At 41.6% G+C, this 24,041-nt stretch overlaps 1 protein-coding gene across 8 annotated transcripts in view; it reads right to left on the bottom strand.

Annotated features, from left to right (window-relative positions):
• ATP8B1 (ATPase phospholipid transporting 8B1) overlaps positions 1-24,041 on the bottom strand; it is a 281,690-nt gene that overhangs the window by 127,317 nt on the left and 130,332 nt on the right. For 4 of the 8 annotated variants that reach the window (XM_033933791.1, XM_033933758.1, XM_033933749.1 and 1 more), the window contains one exon: positions 3,564-3,768. In XM_033933791.1, coding sequence (XP_033789682.1) covers positions 3,564-3,735 — 172 coding nt within the window. In that variant the 5' untranslated portion in view covers positions 3,736-3,768. Of the gene's footprint in view, positions 1-3,563; positions 3,769-16,352; positions 16,374-19,280; positions 19,455-24,041 lie in introns of those variants that run through there. The other 4 variants (XM_033933784.1, XM_033933768.1, XM_033933776.1 and 1 more) reach the window with 3 other exon arrangements.

The raw sequence follows: 24,041 nt of genomic DNA, 5'->3' as shown, positions 1-24,041 counted from the left end.
CTGACCAAAGCTTCACCCTGGGAGAGAGATCCAGATCATCTTCAGGGATCCCGTCCAACCAGCTGTTATTATCCAGAGGAGAGATTAGCCTCCAAGGAGAAGTTGCTGAACACAGGGAGGCTGGGAAGATGGTCACTCTCTAGCTGAGATCCACAAAAGGTTAATCGACTGAGAGAAATAATTTAATAATTTAATTAATTCAATGAAATGAAGGAAAGTATCTTAGAATTGCCACTCCAAGGATCATAATAATATCATCCATATAAGGAAATGTGGCGTGGATATCTTTCATTGATCCAAAACCTTCAATTATCAACATGACTTAATTTGCCACTGTTTTTATAAATTCATACCTACACTACTCAATGTTTTTATGATTTTAAATTTATTTTTAACTTAAATTATTTATAAAAAAAAGTTGTACAAATAACAGCATAAATATATATATTTTTTTCTTTCTTTCTTTTTTTTCTATTTTCAAAGCTGTGCAAATAGCATTATTTACTGTGCAAAAAGGCAATGTAAACCTATAAACACATAACATCAGTTGAAATCTTAACTGGACACTTATCTTTCAACTTGATTTATGTTGTGAAGCAGAGTTGATTGTACTGCCGCTTGAGCCCCGTATTATCTAGTCCAACGGGGAACCCGTTTTGCTGCTTGACAAACAGCTTCCTCGGGGTTTATAGAGCGGGTTTTAACATTAACAATCTCACAAAGTCAGGAGTAAAGTAATAATAATAATTTTATTTTTATATACTGCCCTACCACATAGTTCTAGACGGTTCACATACAAGTCTAAAAATATACAAACAGTGAATAAGAGTACGAAAGATCTAAAAACAACTAGAGGACCAAGAACCCTTCAAAAGGAGGGTTAGGGCTCTTTCTTTTCATTTTGAGGCCATCAGAACCTTTATTAGTTACTGGTGCTGCATCATGGGACTCCAAAAGGGCAAAATCATCCCCTATCCATTCCAACAGTCATTTAGCAGCATTAATAAGGGTGATCAGAGGCTGAACCCAAGGTCCTCGCCTCCCCAGCATGTGTTGCAGAACACAACGAGCAAGGGCACTCTTTGGGTGCCCAACCAGCACAAGCTTTACATGAATTCATGTCATTGGAGGAGGACACCATCCCTAGTGGTCAGAATCAAAAACAAGGCTTTTTGAAGAATTCCGAGAACTTAGAATTCAAATCAGGAAAAATGCAATATGTCAAAATGGCTATAACTTCACAGGAGGACCTAAAAAAACAGCAATTTTAGGATTTTGGGGGTTGTAGAACAAGGCTATAACAAATTATAACCTTAAAAAAACACAATTTCAGATCCCCTCTCCAAAAAAAACCCAAACCTGTCCTGTGGGCTATGATAGACCTACTCATAGACCAAATGCTCGGAAGAAGTCATGCAGCCTGCCACAGCTCCTCTCAGGATAGCTGGAAATAAGGAGAGGACCTCTGCCACCAAGAAAGCTGCCTCTTCTGACTCATCGCCAATCAGGGCTGGCTTAGAACCACACATTAACCACCAAAACTGATTAATAACAAGAAAAAATATATTTTGTAATAAATATAGGCGTATTCTCTGTGTGCCTAAACTAGCATGAGGAGCGGACAAAATTCACTATTCCAACACAAATTAGGGGCTCAAAAGGCGAGACAAAAGCCTCCCCTAAACCCGCACATCATCATGGGAAATGCCCTGTGTGTATAGTGAATAAGAATAATTAAATGTGAACAACAATCACCAAATCAATACCAATCAGTTATAAAAATGTGTGGCTCAAAGCAAGACCCGGCCCCCTCCAAATTGAAACAATAGTTAAAGAAACACTTAGCTGGATTAAAGCAGTACAGCATAGATGATGACTGAGGTTACTTATAACCATGAAAAACCTCAAGATGAAAATTGGTTCGACCAAGCTGGTTTCAGGGCGATAAGCCCTTTCTTCAAGGAACCGACGCTGCACATACAGCATTCAGAGCATCGCCAGATACAAACGGCTGCCTGACATCAGAAGGAGGCTAGAGGAGGGACTAACAAGAAGGAGAGCACTGTCTTAAAAGGAGAAAAGATGATGTCACTGAAAACAGCTGACGAGAACATCAGTCCAATGAAAAAGAACCCACACTTTAGATGAAAGTATTCCATTCAATGAATTCGTTGAGTCCTATAAATCTGTTGAGTCCTGATGGTTGCACGGTGTTTAAATGGAAAATCCAATATTGCTCCCACAATTGAATGCAGGCTAGTCTGTCCCCCTGAAAATGAAGGGGGATCTGTTCAATCATGAACCAGGAAAGATCGAAAAAAAATCATGGTCATGTTCCAAGCAATGAGCTACTTTTGACTTTTTCAAGTACCTTCTGCAGCTTTTTTGTGAAATTGATTTCAGTCTTCCGACTCATCAGCTGTCAATTGGGCCAGAACTATACTGAGCCTCAACCCCCGGGACCTCCAAAAGTTGCAAAAAAAGGGGGGGGGAGGAAAGTGCAGCCGACACCGTGTATGCTCCAAAGAAATGACAATTGGTGCCCATACAGCCTGCGCTAGAACTTCTAATCAAGTGAAGGAGTGAGCAAACAGCAGGGGAAACCTCTGAGCTCCACAGTTCTAGCAGGCTGGCTGAGTAGGTCCCCACAGGATCCACCTGTCAGCTACAGACCAAAGTCTGCTCCTCTCACACAGGCTAGGCAATCACGGGAGCTGAACAGGAACACAAAATCCCACAAAAAAAATGCAAAAAATATATAAAAAGAAGACCGAGCAGATCAAAGTTGCTCTTGGAAGCTCGCTTGCATAAGAAATAACTGACAGGGAGAAGGAGAAGGTACTGAAAACAGTGATCCGTATCTCCTGCAACAGACTCGCGGAAGTGGATACAAGACCTTTAGTTTAACATACCATCCCCTATTGCACTGGAAACCCTCTCTTGCAAGTTTAACCAGCATGTCGTCCTACCATGTACCTCCCCCAGACCCGAGGAAAGGAGTACTTGCAAGCACTTACCCAAATGTACAGAAAAGAATGGCAAAAGACAAATTTTTCCCCATCCCCACAAGTTTTGTCGCTGTCGCTGTCCCATTCCTGTAAGCTCTGCCTTAAATGCACGAGGCTCGAACACTTATGATTTTAAAGTGTTTGAGGCTTGTGCAGATGGACAGAGCTTGCAGGAATGCGGCAAGAACAGGAAAAGAGTTTGCAGGGACAGGACGGGAAAACGAGTTCCCATGGGGACAGGTAAAAATTTGTCACCGTGTCAGTCTCTAATGTACTGCTTACAACCAATGACCAAGGCCATGCCAACTCTTAGTGAAAGAATACCAAAAGCACACACATATGTATTAGTAATTTCAAAGGAAGGAGAAATATCTTTTTGGGTCTGTTCATTGAGCACATCAGAAAGAAGTTCAACAAACCAAAGCATTCATTTGTGAAGTTTATTAGCCGAGGATAAACAAAGTATTAAAGAAAAAGGATACAGAAAGAGAAAAATTATACTTATTTTTATTACAGCTGCAAAGCCTATGTGCAGAATTTATGCAAATGAATTACCTTTTTTGGCCGTCTCTTGACTCTGCTCCACCTCTCTGTTAATTCTGTTTTGCTCTGGTTCAACAGATGGGCTCTCCAAGTCCTCGTCCGTTTCATCATCACTGTAGGGCATTTTTTCATCATTGGGATACTGGGAGTCTTCCTCTAGTGTTGTATCTAAATCGGTGTCCATGTCTGCTTACTGTATGGAGACCTTCTACAAAAGCTAAAGAGGAAAAGAAACAAAACCCAGATATAGCAAAACTACTTACTTAAAAATGTATATCCAGCCTAAAACCTAGGCAGTTTTCAAAGCAGCATACATAATTCTTTTACAATACATTACAAATACATGTATTAACATAGTCTATGGCCTGCCCTATTGCTCATCCCCTCACATGAAAGTACTTACAAACATCTGTGTCTTTAATAATTTTCAAAAGCTGCTCTATTGGCACATAAGCGTATTTGCCATTGGTAAAGCATTCCAGAGTTGTACTCTAGCTGTTGAGAACATCGAATCGCTTATCTTTACTACTTTGTCTTCTGACAATCTAATTCTACCTTCGTTCAGATCTCAATACCCTTCTTGGAAGATATACTTCCAACAAATCGTGAAAGCAGGCAGGAGCTACATGATACAGTCTGATGAATTGACAGTACTTTGTATTGTACTCTGTTAAATCAGAAGTCAATGCAGTTGTCTCAAGAGATGGGGAATATGGGATATCCGTGGAGTTCCAGTTATCAATCTTGATGCTGAATTCCATCAAAAATTGTAAAGCTTTATACTTTAATTTTGTAACCCCCAAGTACATCACATTCCATATTTACATATGGAAAAATTATGCCTAACCTGTTCATTTTATCTCCTTTAGACACAGCAAATGAATCCAGAGACTAGTGGTAGATGTGCATTATCCCACTAGTCTCTGGATTCATCTGCTGCTATTGCTAAGGAAATAGTATATGTTAAAATCCAGCCTAACCGGAGCTACTTTAGAACTGTGTGAACTAGTCAGCATCTCTAATAATAGAACAGTAGATAAAAAATATAAAAGTTCAAAATTTCCTTTCTATACAAAGGAAAAACAGTAACATTGCCTTGGAAATCCATCTTCCATCAGACCACATTAAGGCTACAGAGATTCTTAGAGCAAACTACATCAATGTTATGGCACTCATCTGCAATTCTGTTCTCTTGTTTGTGAATTAGAACTGGGGTCTGAAATCTACAAAATGACAATGCTTGGATACACAAGAGTGCAAATGGAAAACCTGAGGTAAAAAAAAAAAAAGAAAAGAAAGAGGACAGAATCAGGAAATTTGATAAGCAGCACAAAATATTTCAGATTTTAAAAATCCAAAATATTAGTTTAACGCAGGAAGAATTAGCTCTCTTTCTTCCACGTATTTTTTTCTAGCTTATTCCCACAGATCACCCTAGTTAAGTTCCAGTCACATCGAATAACCTACAAAATATGCCTGTTAACCCTTAAGTCACTATTCTATAAAAGCCCCATCTTTTATTGATAGGGTCTTAATACCATATGCGCCCAGATTACTTAGATCTAATCTATGGTATATGGTGCCCTTAAAACTGGGAGTACTTAAGTCATGTGGGTTTATAAAATGGATAACTGCATGTGGAAACGGTGCCACAAGTGGAAGTAGTAAAATTATTGCTTCTCTTAGGGGCAATTTCTCTAAATGAGTTAGTTTTGTATATCCCAAAGTGCACAGAGGTGGTAGATTTTCCCTGAAGCAACTGGCTTGACCGGTGAAACAAGATTTCTTTTTGGGTTTTCATCTGAATGGAGCCGATCGGTTTTTATCTGAATTGAACTGATCCTTGGGCAGCGTTTGGAAGCTATATAGCTGTGAGAAAAAGCCCGGGTTAACAGGACTGTACCATACCAGTTGTGAGCGTTTCAATTAAGCTGCAAGGTTTGGTCATACAGGTTCACGTTTTTTTATGCCAATGACATTTCATCAAGAAAAAAGGGGGTTATAACGGGGGTTATATATCTGATTTAATAAATTCATTTGCTGCACATCAATGTCCGACTACTTTTTTATAAATACTTAATTGTCACTAAAACCATTTTTTTTTGTCATATACAAAACAACCATTCTATCAGTAGATTAACCTATTGTATAATTTAAGAGGTTGAAGTATCATAAAGGATGCATGGTTCTCAGTAAAGAGACCTCTTATAACTTAGATGTTATTTCAAGTCTTCATCCTGAATGCATGTAATATAATCTTCCTACCATACCATAAGACCTCCTTCCTACCATAAAAAAATTTTATTTAATAATATTTAATTGAGATAAAAAACTAAATTAACTAAAGGTGCATAATGACTGATTTCATGACAGCATTATACTACTTACTCAATATACTCCAATATAAGTCAATCCAAATACAAGTTGAAACCCCCATTTTCCCCTCAAAAAGAAGGAAAAATGGTTGACTCGAATATAAAAGTTGGGCGGCTTAACATTCAAGTGTCCTGCCAGGATCTGCACCCAGCCCCCTTCCCTCCATCCCGTCAGGCTCTGCACACAGCCCCCTTCCTGCCAGGCACTGCCCACAGCATCCCTTCCCTCCCTCCCAGACTCTCTACCCTGTCCCCCCTCCTCCCTGCTCTGTCCATCGTACCTGCTCTGCCACTGGAATCCCTGGTGGTCTAGAGGTGTAACGGACAGGAGCGAGCTTTCCATGCTCCTGCCCCGCTGCTAATCAGATCGGTCACTACTGCAAATTCCAATTTCAGCCGCTGATCAGTACCAAGCAAAAGCGCACTTTGGTGCTGCCGCTCACCGCTAAGCGGCTTCCTGAATGGCTCCCGCGAGTTTTGTATATACTCTAACAGGAAATTAAACTCATTCCTACACCAGGGTATGTGGAGTATAATCTCAGTCAGGATTTACTGCTAATGCTGGGCATAGAACTTGCATTGTGCCAAAGAGAGCTTCTTTCTTGAATTCATACTGTAAGATGTAATATGTACAGGCAACTTACCCAGGCGTGCCTATTTGTAAAGGTATGTAACAATCTGGATTTCTCAATTCCTATCTTATTTTACTTAAACTGGACATTCATGCATTGTAGGAAACGTTATAAAGTTGCATTTATGGGACCTTCAAAGAAGATGGAGCTACTAAAGAAGTCTGCTTAAATAATTTTTGGAAAAGGCATCCAAAAGGCCCTCCCCCACACACACTCTGAGAAAGGAGATTAGTATGAGGGGATCCTGCAAGAGATAACAAAACAGATCCCAGATTTACAACAGAGGACTTGAATCTGAAATTGGAAGATTCCCTTTCTATTGTGAGGCTTATTAACTCCTCTCCCTGAACAGTGATAAAGGGAAATTAAATCAAGGATCACAGATGCAGATATATTTTATATCATGCTAATAAATCCTAGTCATGTACAAAATTTGTGTTGCATACATTTGAAAACAATAAAAGTTATACTGTAACTCAAGGTGAAGCCTAGTTTATTGCTCTCATTTTTTTTTTTATAAGCATACAACCCACTCCAAGGCCCTGGTCGCAAAATCCTAATTCAGCAGAGACCTCATTACAGGGACTGATTTAGGGGGAGGGAGAGAGGGTACATTCAGCTCTAGTACTAGGTGTGGCAATTTGCATAAGCATCTGGAATCCAGTGACAAAAGAAAGAAAAGGTGAATGAGGAGTGTGTTGGAAATTCCGTGCATAGGCTTAACACCACTCCACAACATTTAAACTTTATTTCAAGTTCTTTGAGTTAAGAGATTTACTGCGGTAACATTCACAAGATTAGTTAAACAGAAAATAAAGTTGCCAAATCAGACAATTAAGGTTGTTAACTGGATCCAAATTTTCCCAACAGGGTTGATGCAATCATGGGTTTTACTCCACTGCCTGCAGAGACTTGTAGTTCTGATTGCCCCATTGCATTACCTAAGAAAAGCAAGACTACAAGCCCCTGCATGAAACGGGGGTAACCCAGGAATAGAGATCAACCGTGTCAGGTAAATGCAGATCCAGTTGGCCACCCAAGACTACCGTATTTTCATGCATATAACGCGCGCGTTATACACGATTTTACAAACCGTGCATAACCTTGCGCGTTATATGCGTGAGCGCGCTATATACAATTTTTTTTACATAGTTCCCACCCCGCCCGACGCCCGATTCATCATCCAGAAAGACCGCTCGCACCCCCACCACTCGCACTCCCACCCCGTTGGACCGCTCGCACTCCCACCCCGATGGACCGCTCGCACTCCCACAGCCTTCCCCCCTCCCCCATGGAGAAGCTGTCTACCTTGTTTCCGGATGCCAGTGAGCCCAGCTGCTTCCTCTGCCGGCGGTCCTGCCCCTTCTCTGAGCCCTGCTGTGCTGCTTCCTCTTCCGGCAGTCCCGCCCTTTCTCTGCGGTCCATCGGGGTGGGAGTGCGAGCGGTGGGGGTGCGAGCGGTCCTTCCGGATGATGAATCGGGCGTCGGGGGGGGGGGCATCATGCTTTCAGGGTGGGGACAGGACTTCAAGGGGGAGAGGAGAGTCGGGGTGGCCGAAAGTAGAGTCGGGGTGGCCAGAGGAGAGTCGGGGCAGTGAATGGAAAGTCGGGGCGGGTGAAAGGAGAGTCGGGGCAGCTAGAGGAGAGTCGGGGCGGCATGCGCAGTATACCCGTGAGCGCGGTATATAAAAATTTATTTACATAAATTTGTGTTTCCCGCGCGCTATACCCGTGTGCGCGTTTTACACGGGTGCGCGTTATCTACGTGAAAATACGGTAAATGCGTTTTTCAGTTTTTAAACGCCTGTCTACTTCCCCACCCCTTTATCACACTAAAAACTAGATCAAGCTGAAAAACATTGTGTGGTGGCAGGTTCTGGAGAGAATAGATGCACATCAATGATGTGGTGGGAACAAGAGGAAAGCAAAGTTGGTACTTTTTTTTTTCATAAGAAATGCATGTTCATCCCTTTATACTGTAAATGAGCCTAACTCTTACCAAGTTCTTGGGGTTGGCATCAAACACTTCCATTCCAAAGTTTGCAAAAGTGGGAGGAGGGGCAGTATTTTATAGTAACAAGTACAGTAACTAGATACATTTACTTAAAGTTTTTATCATCTTTTACTTCTTTACAAATAAAACTAACATTCATTACTTTACTAAAGGTAATTCACCAATTTTCACTACTTATGCCTAGTTACATCTGATGCTTGCAGTTAAGAGCAGAACAGGTAAACAACAATTCCTCTGTAAACCAAATGAAACCGCAAAGCCTGTAACAGGATTTTACTATTGCAAACCGTGAATATAGCCTATGAGAACATTGGAGTTGCCTGTGTTTGTTGAACTGGTTACTGGTCTCCAACCAAACAAAGCAGTGATGAGTTGAGAACAGAGACAAAAACATTTAAGTGTGTGTGAACCCATAAGTCTTGGGGGCCAGAGAAGCTACTTCCTATCTAGACTATCAATCTAGTAGACATTCATACCAATGTAACATTTTCTATCGGATGACCAGCGGTTTGTTGTAGTAGACCAAGAATTCTAACCAGCTTCATTTCTGCTTCAAAGATATTCTGTGTTTGCCCTTAGATGAAAACTTGCGAAAATGGACAATGAAACCAATTTCATGAAAGCCTTCCTCTGTAATTGACCAGCATGATAACAAAAGAACAATTTATCACTTGCATCTTCATCTTAAGACCACTCTGCTTCTAAAGTAAATAACGACGATGATAAAATATTCACTATATGGAAGTGTTTCATACAGCTTTCTTGATCACTATGGCCCAGATGCACTAAACAGGATCGGTAAGACCGCATGGATCCACTCCAATCCAATTTTTGACAAATTCTGAAAGAGCTACTGATGCACTAAATATTTTGCATGCAAATGATTCACATAGAGCAGGGGCCTCAAAGTCCCTCCTTGAGGGCCGCAATCCAGTCATGAGATCTATGTGCATGCACTGCTTTCAATGCATATTCATTGGGGAAATCCTGAAAACCCGACTGGACTGTTGCCCTCAAGGAGGGACTTTGAGGCCCCTGACATAGAGATTCGTCGTAATCCCTGCCTCTCCTGTCTGACTAATTGCTGTAAGAGCGACTCACACATGCAGAGAGCCCGCAAGGGAAGCCTGAACAGCTGAGAAGCAGGGGAAGCCCAGAAAGCAGCCTCCTGCCACTCAGCTGTTTGGGACAGGAATTTTTCTCTCTTTTCTTTTTTAATAGCCCCCCCTACCAATGACAGCCTTCCCCGATGTCTCCCCAACAAACTGGGAACTGACATCCCCCCTTAGTAGCGAAAACAGCAGAAGGGATGTCCACTCCCTCCTGCCATGCTGACCCCCCACCCCCCGAGTAAAAATAACAGGAAGGATACCCGCTCCCTTCTGCCATCAATAACCTCCCCCATGCGAGAAAAAATGGTAGGAGACATGCCCACTCCCTCCTGCCAACGGAGGCCCCCCTGCACCAGGCAGCCCCCTCCCCCAAACCATCCCGTTCCCTACCCCCACCTCCCCAAAAAAAGGCAGGAGGGCCTGTTCCCTCCTGCCACCGGATGCTCCCCTGAACTCACCCGGTACCTTTTTCACAAGTTGGGAGTAGGAAGTATGCAGTCCCACCTGCTACAAATCCTGCCATTCAAAATGGCGGGCCTCCCCTCCCCAGTGCATCATGTGATCCATCATGTGATGCATGGGGAGAAGGCCCTGGAGCAGGTGGGTCTGCATCCCTCCTGCTCCCAACTTGTGAAAAAGGTACCAGGTGGGTTCAGGGGAGCATCTGGTGGCAGAAGGGAACAGGCATCCCTCCAGCCATTTTTTTTCATGCAGGGAGAGGGGAAGTCATGATGGCAGGAGGGAGTGGGCATCCCTCCTGCTGTTTTTTGCTGCCCTGGGGGGGGGGGGACGTCAGGGAGGGCTGTCATCGGCAGTGGCAGGGTTTTTTTTTTTTTAAATGGGACAGATATTGACTTAAGTAACATGCACATCATCTGTGTCTAAACTATGTTTAAACAGGTTAAGTGGCTGGTCTTGACCAGTCGCTTTTTTGGAATCACTAAAACCCCTGTTTTTTGTTGTATATATCCAAGCCATGTTAGTACATCAATTGCTTGGCTAATTTGCATGGCTAGATCATAAAATGGGCGATTGAGGGGAAAAACACAGGGTGAGCCATTTTGTGCATCGGGTCAACAAATGCATTCATCGCTAAAGCAGTCAAAACTGGTTTAGCAGCAATTGCTGACTTTAATGCATCTGGGCCTAATTCCTGTGATCTCCTCTCGCCTAGGCGGTTGCCTCATCAAAATCTGAGAGATGCTCTTGGGGTCAAGCTGGTCCCCTGCCAGCTATTCTCCAAAGGCTGAGCTTTCTCCTGAGTTTCATAGTCTATATCAGGGGTGTCAATCTCAATCACATAAATGGCCAATATCTAAAACACAGGCTAAGTCGTGGGCCGAATTTTTTATTAAGATACTTAGTATTAGTACATAAGACTATAAGAATAGTCTTACTGGTCAAACCAATGGTCCATAAAGTCCAGTAGCCCGTTCTCACGGTGGCCAATCTAGGTCCTTCTTCAACCTGTGACACCATATCACACGCCATCCTCGTGCATTAATCATATTCCGACAATAACAACAAGCATCGTCAGGCACTTGTATGGATGCCCTGCTTTTACACTGGGACTGGGTCCTTCTGCCTGCAAATGGGTACTGAGATAGCATGGTGAGGTGCTTGGAGCGCCGTTGGGAGTAGGGCTGCAGTCAGGTGCTTGGATGTGGCACAGTCGCTGCGGGCCACATAAAAGAGCCAGGCGGGCCAGATTCGGCCCTTGGGCCTTGTGTTTGACTTGTGTGGTCTATATCAAAGAGGTTGACTTGAAATGTTATGCATACAAATCACATTTTATTTCAAAACTTAGTATAGAACTAACAGCCCATTGCCCTTTAACTTAACCACCCCCCCACACACACTTTTTATCAGTTCTTTCCACCCTTTCTTTTATTTTTAGTGCTTTCACAGTAAAACAAAATAAAACATGGTTTATAGGGCTTTTCTCTTATCTTCTTAAGTCTTAAGCAGAGCAAGCTTTGAAGCCTAGCTAAATTCTGCACAAATAGTTTTATCTATAAATGATTGCCTCCAGCAGAACTCAGGTTTAGCCAGAAAGCATTCTTTACAAAGTTCTGCACAAAACATCCTGCAATAAACAACACAGGGTCTATTCCCTGTGTTGTTTAATATGGGAGCAAGTTTCAAATCTCTCTGGGTTTTCACTACCTGTAACGTTGCCCCACTTCAGCCAAGTACAAACTTGAGGGAAAAAAATGGATGATGGGAGAACTTCACCTCAAAACACCTTTTCTAATCAGGCCCTCCCCACATTCTCCCTGGTAGTTACAGACTTCACACAAGCTACACCAGTTCAAAACAAAATTATCTTGATAATGAGTAAGAAAACATACAGATAGGGTTTCAGCCATGACGCTGCTCTCTGGCCAACTTATCCTAGTCACACAAAAATAACCTGCTGGCAAAACAAGCACAGAGGTTTTCTTACCCTGTACAGTCTTGGCTTGGTCATTCAAACTCCATGAATACATTTCTTTTGGCTCACTGGCCCACCTTCTTCATCTGTACTATGTGTATCTATTTCCAACAGTGGACAACCCAGGTCCCAAGTACTATCTAGGTCCCAAATAGTAAAACAGATTTTATGATGCTTATCTTAGGAATAGGCAGTGGATTTCCCCATGCCATCTCAATTATGGCCTATGGTCGTCTTTTAGAAAATTATCCAAACCTTTTTTAAATCCTTCTAAGCTAACCGATTCTATCTGGCAACAAATTCCAGAGTTTAAATCACAACACAGAGGAAATATTTTCTCTGTTCTGTTTTAAATCTACTACTTAGTAGCTTCATCAAATTACCCCTAGTCCTAGTATTTTTGGAAAAAGAGTAAACAAGCATTTCACATCTGCCCTTTCCACTCCACTCAGTATTTTATAGACCTCTTATCATATCACCCCTGAGCCATCTCTTATCCAAGCTGAACAGCCCTAACTGCTTTAGCCTTTCCTCATAGGGAAGTCATCCCATCCCTTTTATTATTTTCATCGCCCTTCTCTGTATCTTTTCTAATTCTGCTACATCTTTTTTTGAGATACGGCAACCAGAATTGCAAACCTTATATATTCAAATATAAATTTGAGATTTTTGGACCAAATAAATGGTCCAAAAATGGGGGGGTGGGGGTGTGTCTCTGTTTTCTAATATAAATCAAGACCCTTATTTTTGAGGGTCTTCATGTCATCATGTCGATGTCCTCGCATGCGCAGAGGCCCATCTGGCCATGACCCGCTTCGGTGGAGGGATCCGGGAGGTGCAGGGAGAAAAGGAGAGAGAGACACCGGCCAGGACAGTCTTCCACGCTGGCTGATTTCCTACAGTATGTTCCTCTCACCGCCAGAGGCACAGTTTTGAGAATTTATATCTGCTGTGTATGTTGTGTGTATATGAAAAATGAATGGAAAAAACTGCATTGCAATTAGTAAAGGGGTGGGATCTGGAGCAGAGCTTGGGTGGGCCTAGGGAGGTCTGTGGTTGGGGTACTCGGTTGATATTTGTTAGACTTAGGAGGTACTTAGCTTGAAGTAGTTGAGAAACACTGCTGTAGGCAATCAGCTGGCGCTAGTGCCCCTCCTCTCTGGCCCCCCTACTGGCATCTCAGGGCCCATCTGGGGGCCTCTGCACATGCACGGACGTCGATATGATGATGTCACACATATGCGTGATGTCATCACTGTGACGTCCACACACTTCTGGGTGCCTCAAGCCATGGCCACTATCTTTAATGTGCCCCAGCTCAAGAAAGTCTGAGAGACTGTAGTAAAACTCAAATTAAAAGAAATTGAAAGACTTAACAGCTAGCTGCTCATAAAGCCAAGAATAATTAATGAGAAATACTAATTTTTAGCAGTCTAGCACAACTTTTTATGCTAGTTTCAGCGATGCTAATATGAGCATCATTGATGCAAAAAAAGCCCGCTTAAACGTTTTGCTCAAAGTGTGCCTTAAAAGTTGTCACAGTTTGTCATGACAGATTTTGACCAGTTTATCAGCTGCTATAGCTCCAGAACAAACGTCAGACCAGATTTTATCACGGGATTATCCTTGTACTGGACACTACACTGTCAAATCTGCAGCAATTCACTATGGATAGCTGCATTAGAACATCGACAAATTTCAGCCCTTGTGTCAATGGTGCAATATATGAAGGAATGTCCAGGGTCAATTATAAAAAGAGTCTGCCTGAATCTTTTTCTAACTAGCACCATCTGAAAGGGGAAATATTACTCCCAGCGTAGAACATCAGCAGTAGGCTTTCAGCATCGGCATTTATTTATTCAGCAGATCCACATTTATTTATGCAATTTTCTATACCTTTCTCCCAAGGGAGCTCAGAACGGTTTACATGAATTTATTCAGGTACTCAAGCAATTTTCCCCGTCTGTCCCAGTAGGTTTCACAATCTATGTCTAATGCACCTGGGGTAATGGGAGAATTAAGTGACTAGCCTAGGGTCACAAGGAACAGCATGGGTTTGAACCTACAACCTCAGGGTGCTGGTAAGCACAATGCCGATCAGTGGGGATGGAGGAGGTGAACAGCAGCACTGATCATCTTGGACATGAAGTGAAGAGTCCAGAACCGGTGGCCTGGGGTAATTTTTTTTTTTTTTGGCCAGTTGTTTGAAAGTGCCAATTGACTGTATACAAAAAAACATGGTTTTCTTGTACCAGCTTGGGAAGTTCTCTCCAGATAAGAAATATGGAAAAAGGGACACACAGTAGAGTCAAGCTACCTTTCAGCTTAGGTCCCAAGCCTAACTTTCACTAAAATAGCTACGATTCTCTCTTTTGCCATCAGGCTCTGCTCCAACTTTTAGAAATACTATAGGGACGTAATGGGCCCAGGGTTCCCACCTCCCAAACATATTATTGCTAATTTTGTCCCATTTGAAGTTTTAGGCCAGGGGTGTCCAACGCGTCGATCGCGATCGACCAGTAGCTCAGGAAGGCAACGCGAGTCGATCGCGGAGCCTATCCCGGGCTCTGTGATAGACTCGTGTTGCCGTCCTGATCTACGGGCCGATCAGCCTTCCTCTCCAGTGTTCTTTCTCCCTAGGGCCTTTTAGCTGGGCGATCCGCCCAGCTGTCATCTGCCGCTGCTGAACAAAAAACCGGCTTGGAGATTTCAGCCCGTAGCGAACTTATGCTCCGGGCTCTAACGTGTGCGTGCCGGCTTCTCTTCTCTTCCCTCCGAAACCGGAAGTTATGTCCGGGGGGGGGGAGGGGAGAAGGGAAGCCGGCGCGCACATGTTGAGAGCCCTGAAGCAAGCGTTCGCTACGGGCTAATGCGGGAGACAGGTTAGTGAAGCATTTGTTCTTCTTCCTGCCGGGTCCTGCCTACTTTCTGTTTCCGCGAAGGCAGGACCCGGCAGCATTTCCCCCAATAGGTTGATCAAGATCTTGGGCTGATCAGCCTTCCTCTTCCCGACGGCAGAATTAACGTCGGGGAGAGGAATGCTGGTTGGCCGAAGCAGGGAGAGCTTGGGGCCTGTTATTGGTGGCGTTTGGGGCCTGGTCCCCGATGGCAATGGCAGTGGCAATGGCTTGGGGGAGGGCAGGGAGAAAGAAAGAAAAAGGGCAGGCAGGGAGACAGAAGGAAAGAAGAGAAACAGAAAAAAATGAAAGGGAGGCAGAGAGAAAGAAAGGGCAGGGAAGAGGAAGGAAAAGTTGGGGGAAGGAATGAGGTCTGGAGGAGAGGAAGCATACAGGCTAAAAGAAGGGAAGAAAGATTGTATGCACAGTCAGAAGAAGAAAGTGCAACCAGAGACTCATGAAATCACCAGACAAGGTAGGGAAAATGATTTTATTTTAAATTTAGTGATCAAAATGTGTCTGAATTTATATCTGCTGTCTATATTTTACACTAAGGTCCCCTTTTACTAAACCGCAATAGAGGTTTTTAGCGCAGGGAGCCTAGGAGTGTCGAGAGCAGCGCTGGGCATTCAGCGCAGCTCCCTGCACTAAAAACTGCTAACGTGGTTTAGTAAAAAGGGAGGGGGGTATATTTGTCTATTTTTGTATGGTTGTTACTGAAGTGATAGTGCATAGAGTCATCTGCTTTGACCTCTTTGAAAACCCTGGAATAGGAATGATGATTAACATTTTCTATGCGTACAGTGTGCGTTGTGTTTTTTTAAAATTTTATTGTTGGTAGATCATTGTGACTTGGTCATTTAAAAAGTAGCTCGCAAGCCCAAAAAGTGTGGGCACCCCTGTTTTAGGCACTTGAGTCTACTGAAAGTCATGAAATTTAAATCATAACCGTAATCTAGCATTTTGAAATTCTAATACTATTTCTATAGCACTTCTAGACATTAAACACGCAAGAGAGAGTCCCTGTATGAAAGAGCTTACAATCTAATTATGATACACACATGATGCTCATGTAGTGAAACACAAATGGAATGACAAATATGGTGCCTTATAAATTTCATAGGGTTAGGACAAACTTAAAAAGATAAAGCAAAAATAGCAAGTTATTTGTTTTGATTGAGCTCATAACAAGGATGGGGAGTGTGTGGCACAATGGTTAAGAGTACCCCGAGGTGAGGGGGCGCTAGTGAGCTTCATTGGAGATGGCTGCTTAATCACATGGCTCTAGCGTGAGATTCTATGAAAGTCTCAAACTCAACATAATTAACTGAATCTTACCTGCTACTACAATCTTATGATTGAAAGTCATGGCAACAGGAAAATCGGGAAAGCACCGCAGTTTGGAGCCGGTTTCCCCCTCTAAAACACCATCAAAGGTCGACGATGACACTGCGGCCTCCCTGCTAGAAGAAATATGTGCCCTCCGCTCCCTCATGGCTGAAAACAAATCTGTAACAGACGAAATTCTGGCTGAGATTTCAACATTTAAATCGGAAATCGCCGACTTAAAACACTCGCATGGATTCTGTAGAAACAAAAACTACGGTGAATTCGGAGAACATCAAAACACTGCAGCGCCATGTTAAAATTGCGCAACTCGAAAATGAATTGGAGGATTCTAATAACCGTTCCCATAGAAGCAATTTCAGGATCCTCGGTTTACCGGAAGCGCAGGAGGGGCGGGAGATGATTAAATTTCTTGAAGCTACGCTGCCTAAAATCTTAGCGCTGGAATTTAAACATGCTTTCGAAATTGAACGAGCACATCGCATCCCTGCTCAGCAACCCAGAAAACATAGCAAATACCCAAGGTCAGTGATTGTAAAGCTTCTTCGCTACAATCAAGTGCTCGAAATAATGCAGCAAGCTCGACTACAAGCTCCAATCAAATCTGAAGGACATATACTTATGTTTGTTCCGGATCTCTGCAAGCAAACAGCCAAGTCCCGTAAACAACTACTGGAATATCGCCCCAAGTTAAAACAACTCGGAGTGAAATTTGGGATGATCTATCCGGCCAAGCTCAGGATCATCTACAATAACTGCACCAAAGACTTCACCAGACCGGATGAACTTGCTGACTATCTGGAAAAATTAGCACCAAGCAGCATCGATAACACCTGATAAGTATTCCATCTGCCTTTTGTTGCTTACTTTTCTCTATGACCTGATGAACGCAAATTACTATTAAACATTTAATGTATCTATTATAATCTGATATAGTGCCATCACTTATTATGAGATTATGCTGATATCATGTTCTTTGTTCACTTGCGCTGTGCAGCCATGTTTTTGCACTCTCCACGTGCTAACTAACCTTTGGTTAACTTCCTACCATGCATAATGAGTTATTGTTCTTGTTAGTTCTTTTTTACCAGATGACAGTCTATTTACTAATTTTATATAATATCCGCTGTGCATGCTTCTGCAGTTTGCTGTATTCATCCTATATGCTACTCTTGTTCAAATATCACTGATTGTTCCCCTATGCCTCTTCAATGCTTAACACTTAATGTAAAAGGTTTAAATAACCCGATTAAAAGAAAAAAAATATCTAATTACATATCTAAATACAATGCAGACATCATTTTCTTACAGGAAACCCATCTAACTGAAACAGAAGCTAGGAAATGGTCTTTCCCTTGGTCCTTTCCTGTACTTTATTCCCCAGCATTAGACAAAAAAAATGGAGTCATGATGTTCATAAGGAAAAGACCTGACATCACTATAATATCACAACTTATTGACTCACGTGGGCGCTGGATTCAAGCACTATTAGAAATAGCTGGCAATAAATTAATGTTACTGAACATCTATGGTCCTAACGTAGATGATGCTAATTTTTATGTAGAAATAGCTGATCATCTTAATAAATACAGAGACTGCCATTGTATTATTGGTGGTGACTTTAATGTTATACAAGACCCGAGCAAAGATAGAAAATCATCCTTGATTTATAAAAAATCCAAAACTGGTTCTCACTGCAGGATATCATATCACAATTCAAGCTCGTGGATGCCTGGAGTATTACTCATTTAGATGATACTGACTTCACCTTCTACTCTTTGCCTCACAATTCATATTCGAGAATTGATTATTTTATGATTAGCCAATCTTTGGTTCGATTTATTCATTCTTCAGATATAAAAGAAATCAGCGTGTCAGATCATGCCCTAGTACAGCTTAATCTCAATGCTCCGGGTAAACCTATACCACTCTGTCAATGGAGATTCAACAACTCGCTTCTTCAGGATGATGACTTCAAATCTTAGGTCATTAAAGCAATTTCTGACTACTTTACTTATAATTCCTCCTCAGACACTAAATGGCCCATCATCTGGGACGCTTTCAAAGCATTCATGAGGGGGGATCATCATTTCATTCACAGCATCCCCCCCCAAAAAAAGCCACCATGACTGAACTCTCTGGAATCTGAAATCAAAACGTTAGAAAAAGAACACAGCTCGATCCCATCTAATATGGATAAATTATGCAAATTACAAGCCTTGCGCTATTCTTATAACATCACACTGAGCAGGAGTAGCTGCTAAACAGATTTTTTCCCAACATGCCAAATATTATACCAATTCTAACAAGAATTGGTCATTGTTTAGTCAATTATCTTAGTAGATAAGACAAATATAATGGCAATCCAAACAGAGAACAATAATATCCTGACAGACCACCAAGAAATTTTAACAAGTTTTCAGACTTAATACAAACAACTATATTCTTCTGACTTGGATCTCAATTGTAATATACATGGATTCCTATCACAATTACCACATGATATAGTGGATGACACAGATAATATTTAAGCTAACCCAAGCTATAACTTTTACAGAATTATTAGCTGTGATTAATTCCATGGCTAAATCTAAAACTCCTGGTCCCGATGGATTGACAGTTGAGTTTTACTCCACCTTTCACAAACACCTGATACCACATCTACTTGAATTTTTCAACTACCTTATAACAACTGGTGAAGTTTCAGGTTCATTTACTGAAGCAACCATAATTGTGTTACCAAAGCCAAATAAAGATCTGCTAAAAATTCAGAATTATAGACCCTTATCTATGATACACATAGATGCTAAAATATTCACCAAATTGTTGGCTTCCAGGCTACAACTAGTATTTCCCAAAATCATCAAAATGGAACAAAATGGCTTTATGCCGAATAGATTTTCTAGTGACAACACTCACACATTCGTCAACATAATCACCCGGGCTGGTACCTCGGATGTTCCCTTCGTCGCTATGAGCTTGGATGAAGAGAAAGTCTTTGACAGGATAGAATGGCCTTTTCTATTCCATGTCCTTCAGTGGTTTGGATTTCATCAAAATTTCATTACGATGATCAAGTATTATATACATCACCTAGCACAAAGATAAACATCAATGGATTATTCTCCACTCAATTTTCTCCATCAAGAGGAACCCGGCAGAGGTGTCCCATATCGCCTATACTGTTCAATCTGGCTTTAGAACCATTACTCATAGCCTTTTGAGTTAACACTTGTATCAGAGGTATGTGCTGTGAAGACAAAGAAATAAAAGTATCTGCATATGCAGACGATGTATTCTTGTATATATCTGTTGATTCTATCCTCCCTATACTTCGCACCATTGATTCGTATTCAACTGTCTCTGGTTACAAACTGAATCTAACCAAAACAGAAGTAATGTCCTTGAATGCACCTGAGGCTTGCGACACAGTGAAACAGATTGACTTACAATGGACAGGTAGAAAAATTAAGTATCTGGGTGTTTACTTCGCGCCGATGATTGAAGAAACTATAAATATCAATACGGCACATCTTATTACTATTGTCACCAATCTCACTACCAGATGGTCTCCTCTTCGATTGTTGTGGTGGGGTAGACTTGAGACAATAAAAATAACACCAGTTGTTAACTACATTCTGAGCATGCTGCCTGTCTATTTAAAGAGATATACTTACAAAACAATTGAAACATTGCTGACTAAATTCTTATGGAATAACTCTACACCTCGCATCAGCTTACAGAAATTAAAAAAAGGATAAACTTGATGGAGGTGTCAGATTCCTGAGTTTCTTTGAATACCACACTGCCTTATTATTGCGCTAGAGTATACATTAGCTTCCTAAACCCAACAGCATGAATACCCCTCCTTGAGTCATACTAGAGGATAATAGTGTTGGTACAAACGATCTTATCGGCTCTACATTCACAGATCCCACCTCTGTAGTACAATGCAAATCAATTAATTCTACTAAACTAGCACTCAAGGATATTGACAAATTACTGAAGACACGATGGAATGATACGTCTCATGTTTATATCTGGAATAATCCTAAAATAACAAATTCAGGGTAAACCTATAAACTGGTTAACATGGAAACTCTCGGGTATATGCTTTATTAATCACCTGTATCATGACAGCTCCTGGATTTCTTTTGAATCATTGTGTCGTAACTACAACTTGCCAACTAATCATCACTTTAGATGGTTACAATTGTGCCATGCAATCAAAGCAGGATATGATGTTGGCTCTCTCAAACAAACTAAACCCTCTTTACTGAGAATATATGATCTGATGACGCTCAAAAATAAGGGACATGCTGCTACTTGGTACACAATGATTCTGACTCTTGAATTTGATTCGCCATTAGGCCTTTGCAATGTATGGGCTCATGATACTGGAATTTGAATAGAGCCCAAGATATGGACCAAGATATGGCTGGAATCTTTCTCTACTATTCATTCATCAACAATCACACAGTCCATCTTCTTCCTGCTCCACTGGGCCTATTGGACTCCTTATAAACTGGCCAAATTGCCTAAATCAGAAATTAATTGTTGCTGTAAATCAGACATAGGTACTTTAGACCATATGATATTCAATTGTCCTCCTATCCAAACATTTTAGTTACAGATCTGGAAGACCATTTCTGAGATTGTTGGCATAAGAGAGAGATTAACCTTGGCCATCGTTATCTATGGTAGATATGGTTTGAAATCTGTTATTGATGGTCCTTCTGCCAAACTATTGAAATGTTTTATTTTGATAGCCTTAAAGCTTATTTTAACCAACTGGAAAAGTGTTGATAATCTATCTCACGCTTTGTGGTGGCATAATGTTTGTTTGATCATGCGCTATGAAAGATGTTTTGCTGAAAAACATGGTGGTGTTCATGCCCATGATGATACATGGAAACCACTAACCACCTATTGTGAACTGATGTCTCGTGTTTGACTGATCTGTTTATATATATAGTACTGTGGAATCATTGCATAGACTTTCATCAGACCTTTGTAAATTATTATTCTTGGTTTAGACTGTCATCTGAATGTTTTTGACTGTTCTGCTCGTTATCACTTTGGATGATTTTATCAAGTTATAACGTATGCTTATATAAAACAATAAATACATTGAACTTAAAAAAAAATAAGTACCCCGAGGTTGCGACCCTGGCCAAGTCATTTAATCCCCCCCATGGCCCAGGTACATTAGATAAGAGAGTGAGGCAGCCAGAACAAAATGCTTAGGTACCTGAATCAATTCATGTAAATCAAATCATTGCCTTATTTGCAGAGGGCTTACAATCTATTTTTGTGTCCGAGGCAATAGCAGGTTATGTGACTTTCCCCCAAGATTTGAGCCTCGGTTACCTCTTACCATTCCCTCCATGCCTTACATTAAAAATCTATACAACATATTCCATTGAGCTACCATGGCAACCTTATTACTTTGTCAAGAAAGGAGGGAAGATGTGTTTAACTGCAGACCTGGCCCTTTGGCACGGTACCAAGATGGAGCTGCAGTAGTAAGATATGGCCAAATTATGAGGCTAGTAGACTTGGCTACTGAGCAGGGAAGAGGGCCACTTAAATTACCCCTGCTAAATGGAAAAGGATCTGAAGGCATTTGCCGTTGAGATGCCTTCTGTATCCAGAAAATATTTCAGGTCACCTGATGCAAAAATCAAGATTTAGGAAACTGTCAAGGTAGAAATAAAGCCGTACTGTATTTTTTTAAAAAAGGAACAAAATAAATTTAATGCCAGGGAAGAATATATGACTAACAGTATAAAAACAGCCTTTATCATAATGTTTCTGTTAAAATTCTTTGATCTGAATTATTCAAAATCGTTAAAATACAAAAGCAATATAACTGCAGATGAGTTTATGTTTAACAGACTTATCATGGATTCCAACATGTTGGTTTTTACACACTTGTAAAAAAAAAAAAGGAACAACTTGAAGTTTCTCTCACCCCCCCACATAACTGCTACTACTACAGCAATGGTCTCCAACTCAAACCCTTTGCAAGGCCACATTTTAGATTTGTAGGTACTTGGAGGGCCTCACAAAAACTGTTAATGTCTTATTAAAGAAATGAAAATTTTACATGAGGTAAGACTCTATAGTTTATAAATCTTTCCTTTTGGCTAAGTCTTAATAATAATATTGTAATTTATAACTAAAGAGACATATGATCAAGAAACTGTTTTATTTTACTTTTGTGATTATGATAAACATACTGAGGGCCTCAAAATAGTATCTGGTGGGCCGCATGTGGCCCCTGGGCCACGGGTTTGAGACCACTGTACTACAGCATCCTCGAAGCACTTAAGCTAGCTCGAAGCAAGCTAAGGAAAAACAAAGCAAACTCAGTCCAGTTTAAACATGTCCTTCAATGCCGAAGTAAGGATTGTATTTATTTCAGTTATTTATATACCACCTATTAATTGTCTAAGCGGTTTACAATCAGGTACTCAAGCATTTTCTCTATCTACACGTGGTGGGCTCACAATCTTAACATATTTAAAGTTGGGAGTAGGGACACACTTGTTACTAGTGAAGCAAACCTCTGCCTAGAAGTCAAGGAAAAAGCAAAATAAAAATATGTGCTTTGAATTGTTATGAACAAATGACAATCCCAGCCCTGCTCAAGGTACAGTCAACACACTTTGGGCCCTCAAAGTCTAAATCAAGGGTGTCAAAGTCCCTCCTTGAGGGCCGCAATCCAGTCGGGTTTTCAGGATTTCTCCAAAGAATATGCATGAGATCTATTTGCATACGCTGTTTTCATTATATGCTAATAGATCTCATGCATATTCATTGGAGAAATGAATATGCATGAGATCTTCAAGAATACGCCCATCTTCAAGAAGGGTTCAAGGGGCGACCCGGGAAACTACAGGCCGGTGAGCCTCACATCGGTCCCGGGAAAGATGATGGAGGCACTGATTAAGGACGGCATCTGTGATCATATCGAAAAAAATGGACAGCTAAGGTCGAGCCAGCATGGGTTCTGCAAGGGTAGGTCGTGCCTCACAAACTTGTTATACTTCTTTGAGAGGGTAAATAGCCAGGTGGACAAAGGTGAACCCATAGACATAATTTACCTAGACTTCCAGAAAGCCTTCGATAAGGTACCACATGAGCGATTGCTCAGGAAACTATGGAATCATGGGGTGCGAGGGGAGGTCCACCGATGGATCAAAAACTGGCTGTCAGACAGGAAGCAGAAGGTTGGTGTAAAGGGCCACTACTCGGACTGGCAAGGGGTCACGAGCGGGGTTCCTCAAGGGTCAGTGCTGGAACCGCTCCTGTTTAACATATTCATCGACGACCTGGAGGCGGGAACAAAATGTGAGGTCATCAAATTCGCAGACGATACCAAACTATTCAGCAGGGTTGAAACCACAGTAGATTGCGAGGATCTCCAAAGGGATCTTACGACACTGGAAGAATGGGCGAAAAAGTGGCAAATGAGCTTCAACGTGGGGAAATGCAAGGTCATGCATATAGGGAGAAGGAACCCGATGTTCACTTACAAAATGGGGGGAACAATGCTAGGGGTCAGTAAGCTGGAAAGAGACCTGGGAGTGATGGTAGACACGACATTGAAGGCGTCAGCACAGTGCGCCACAGCCTCAAGGAAAGCAAACCAAATGCTAGGTATCATTAAGAAGG

Source organism: Geotrypetes seraphini, chromosome 1 (genome assembly GCF_902459505.1).
Source record: "Geotrypetes seraphini chromosome 1, aGeoSer1.1, whole genome shotgun sequence".
Classification (NCBI taxonomy): domain Eukaryota; kingdom Metazoa; phylum Chordata; class Amphibia; order Gymnophiona; family Dermophiidae; genus Geotrypetes; species Geotrypetes seraphini.
The sequence above is the reverse complement of the archived record's forward strand: the minus strand, read 5'-3'. Positions and strand labels throughout refer to the sequence as shown.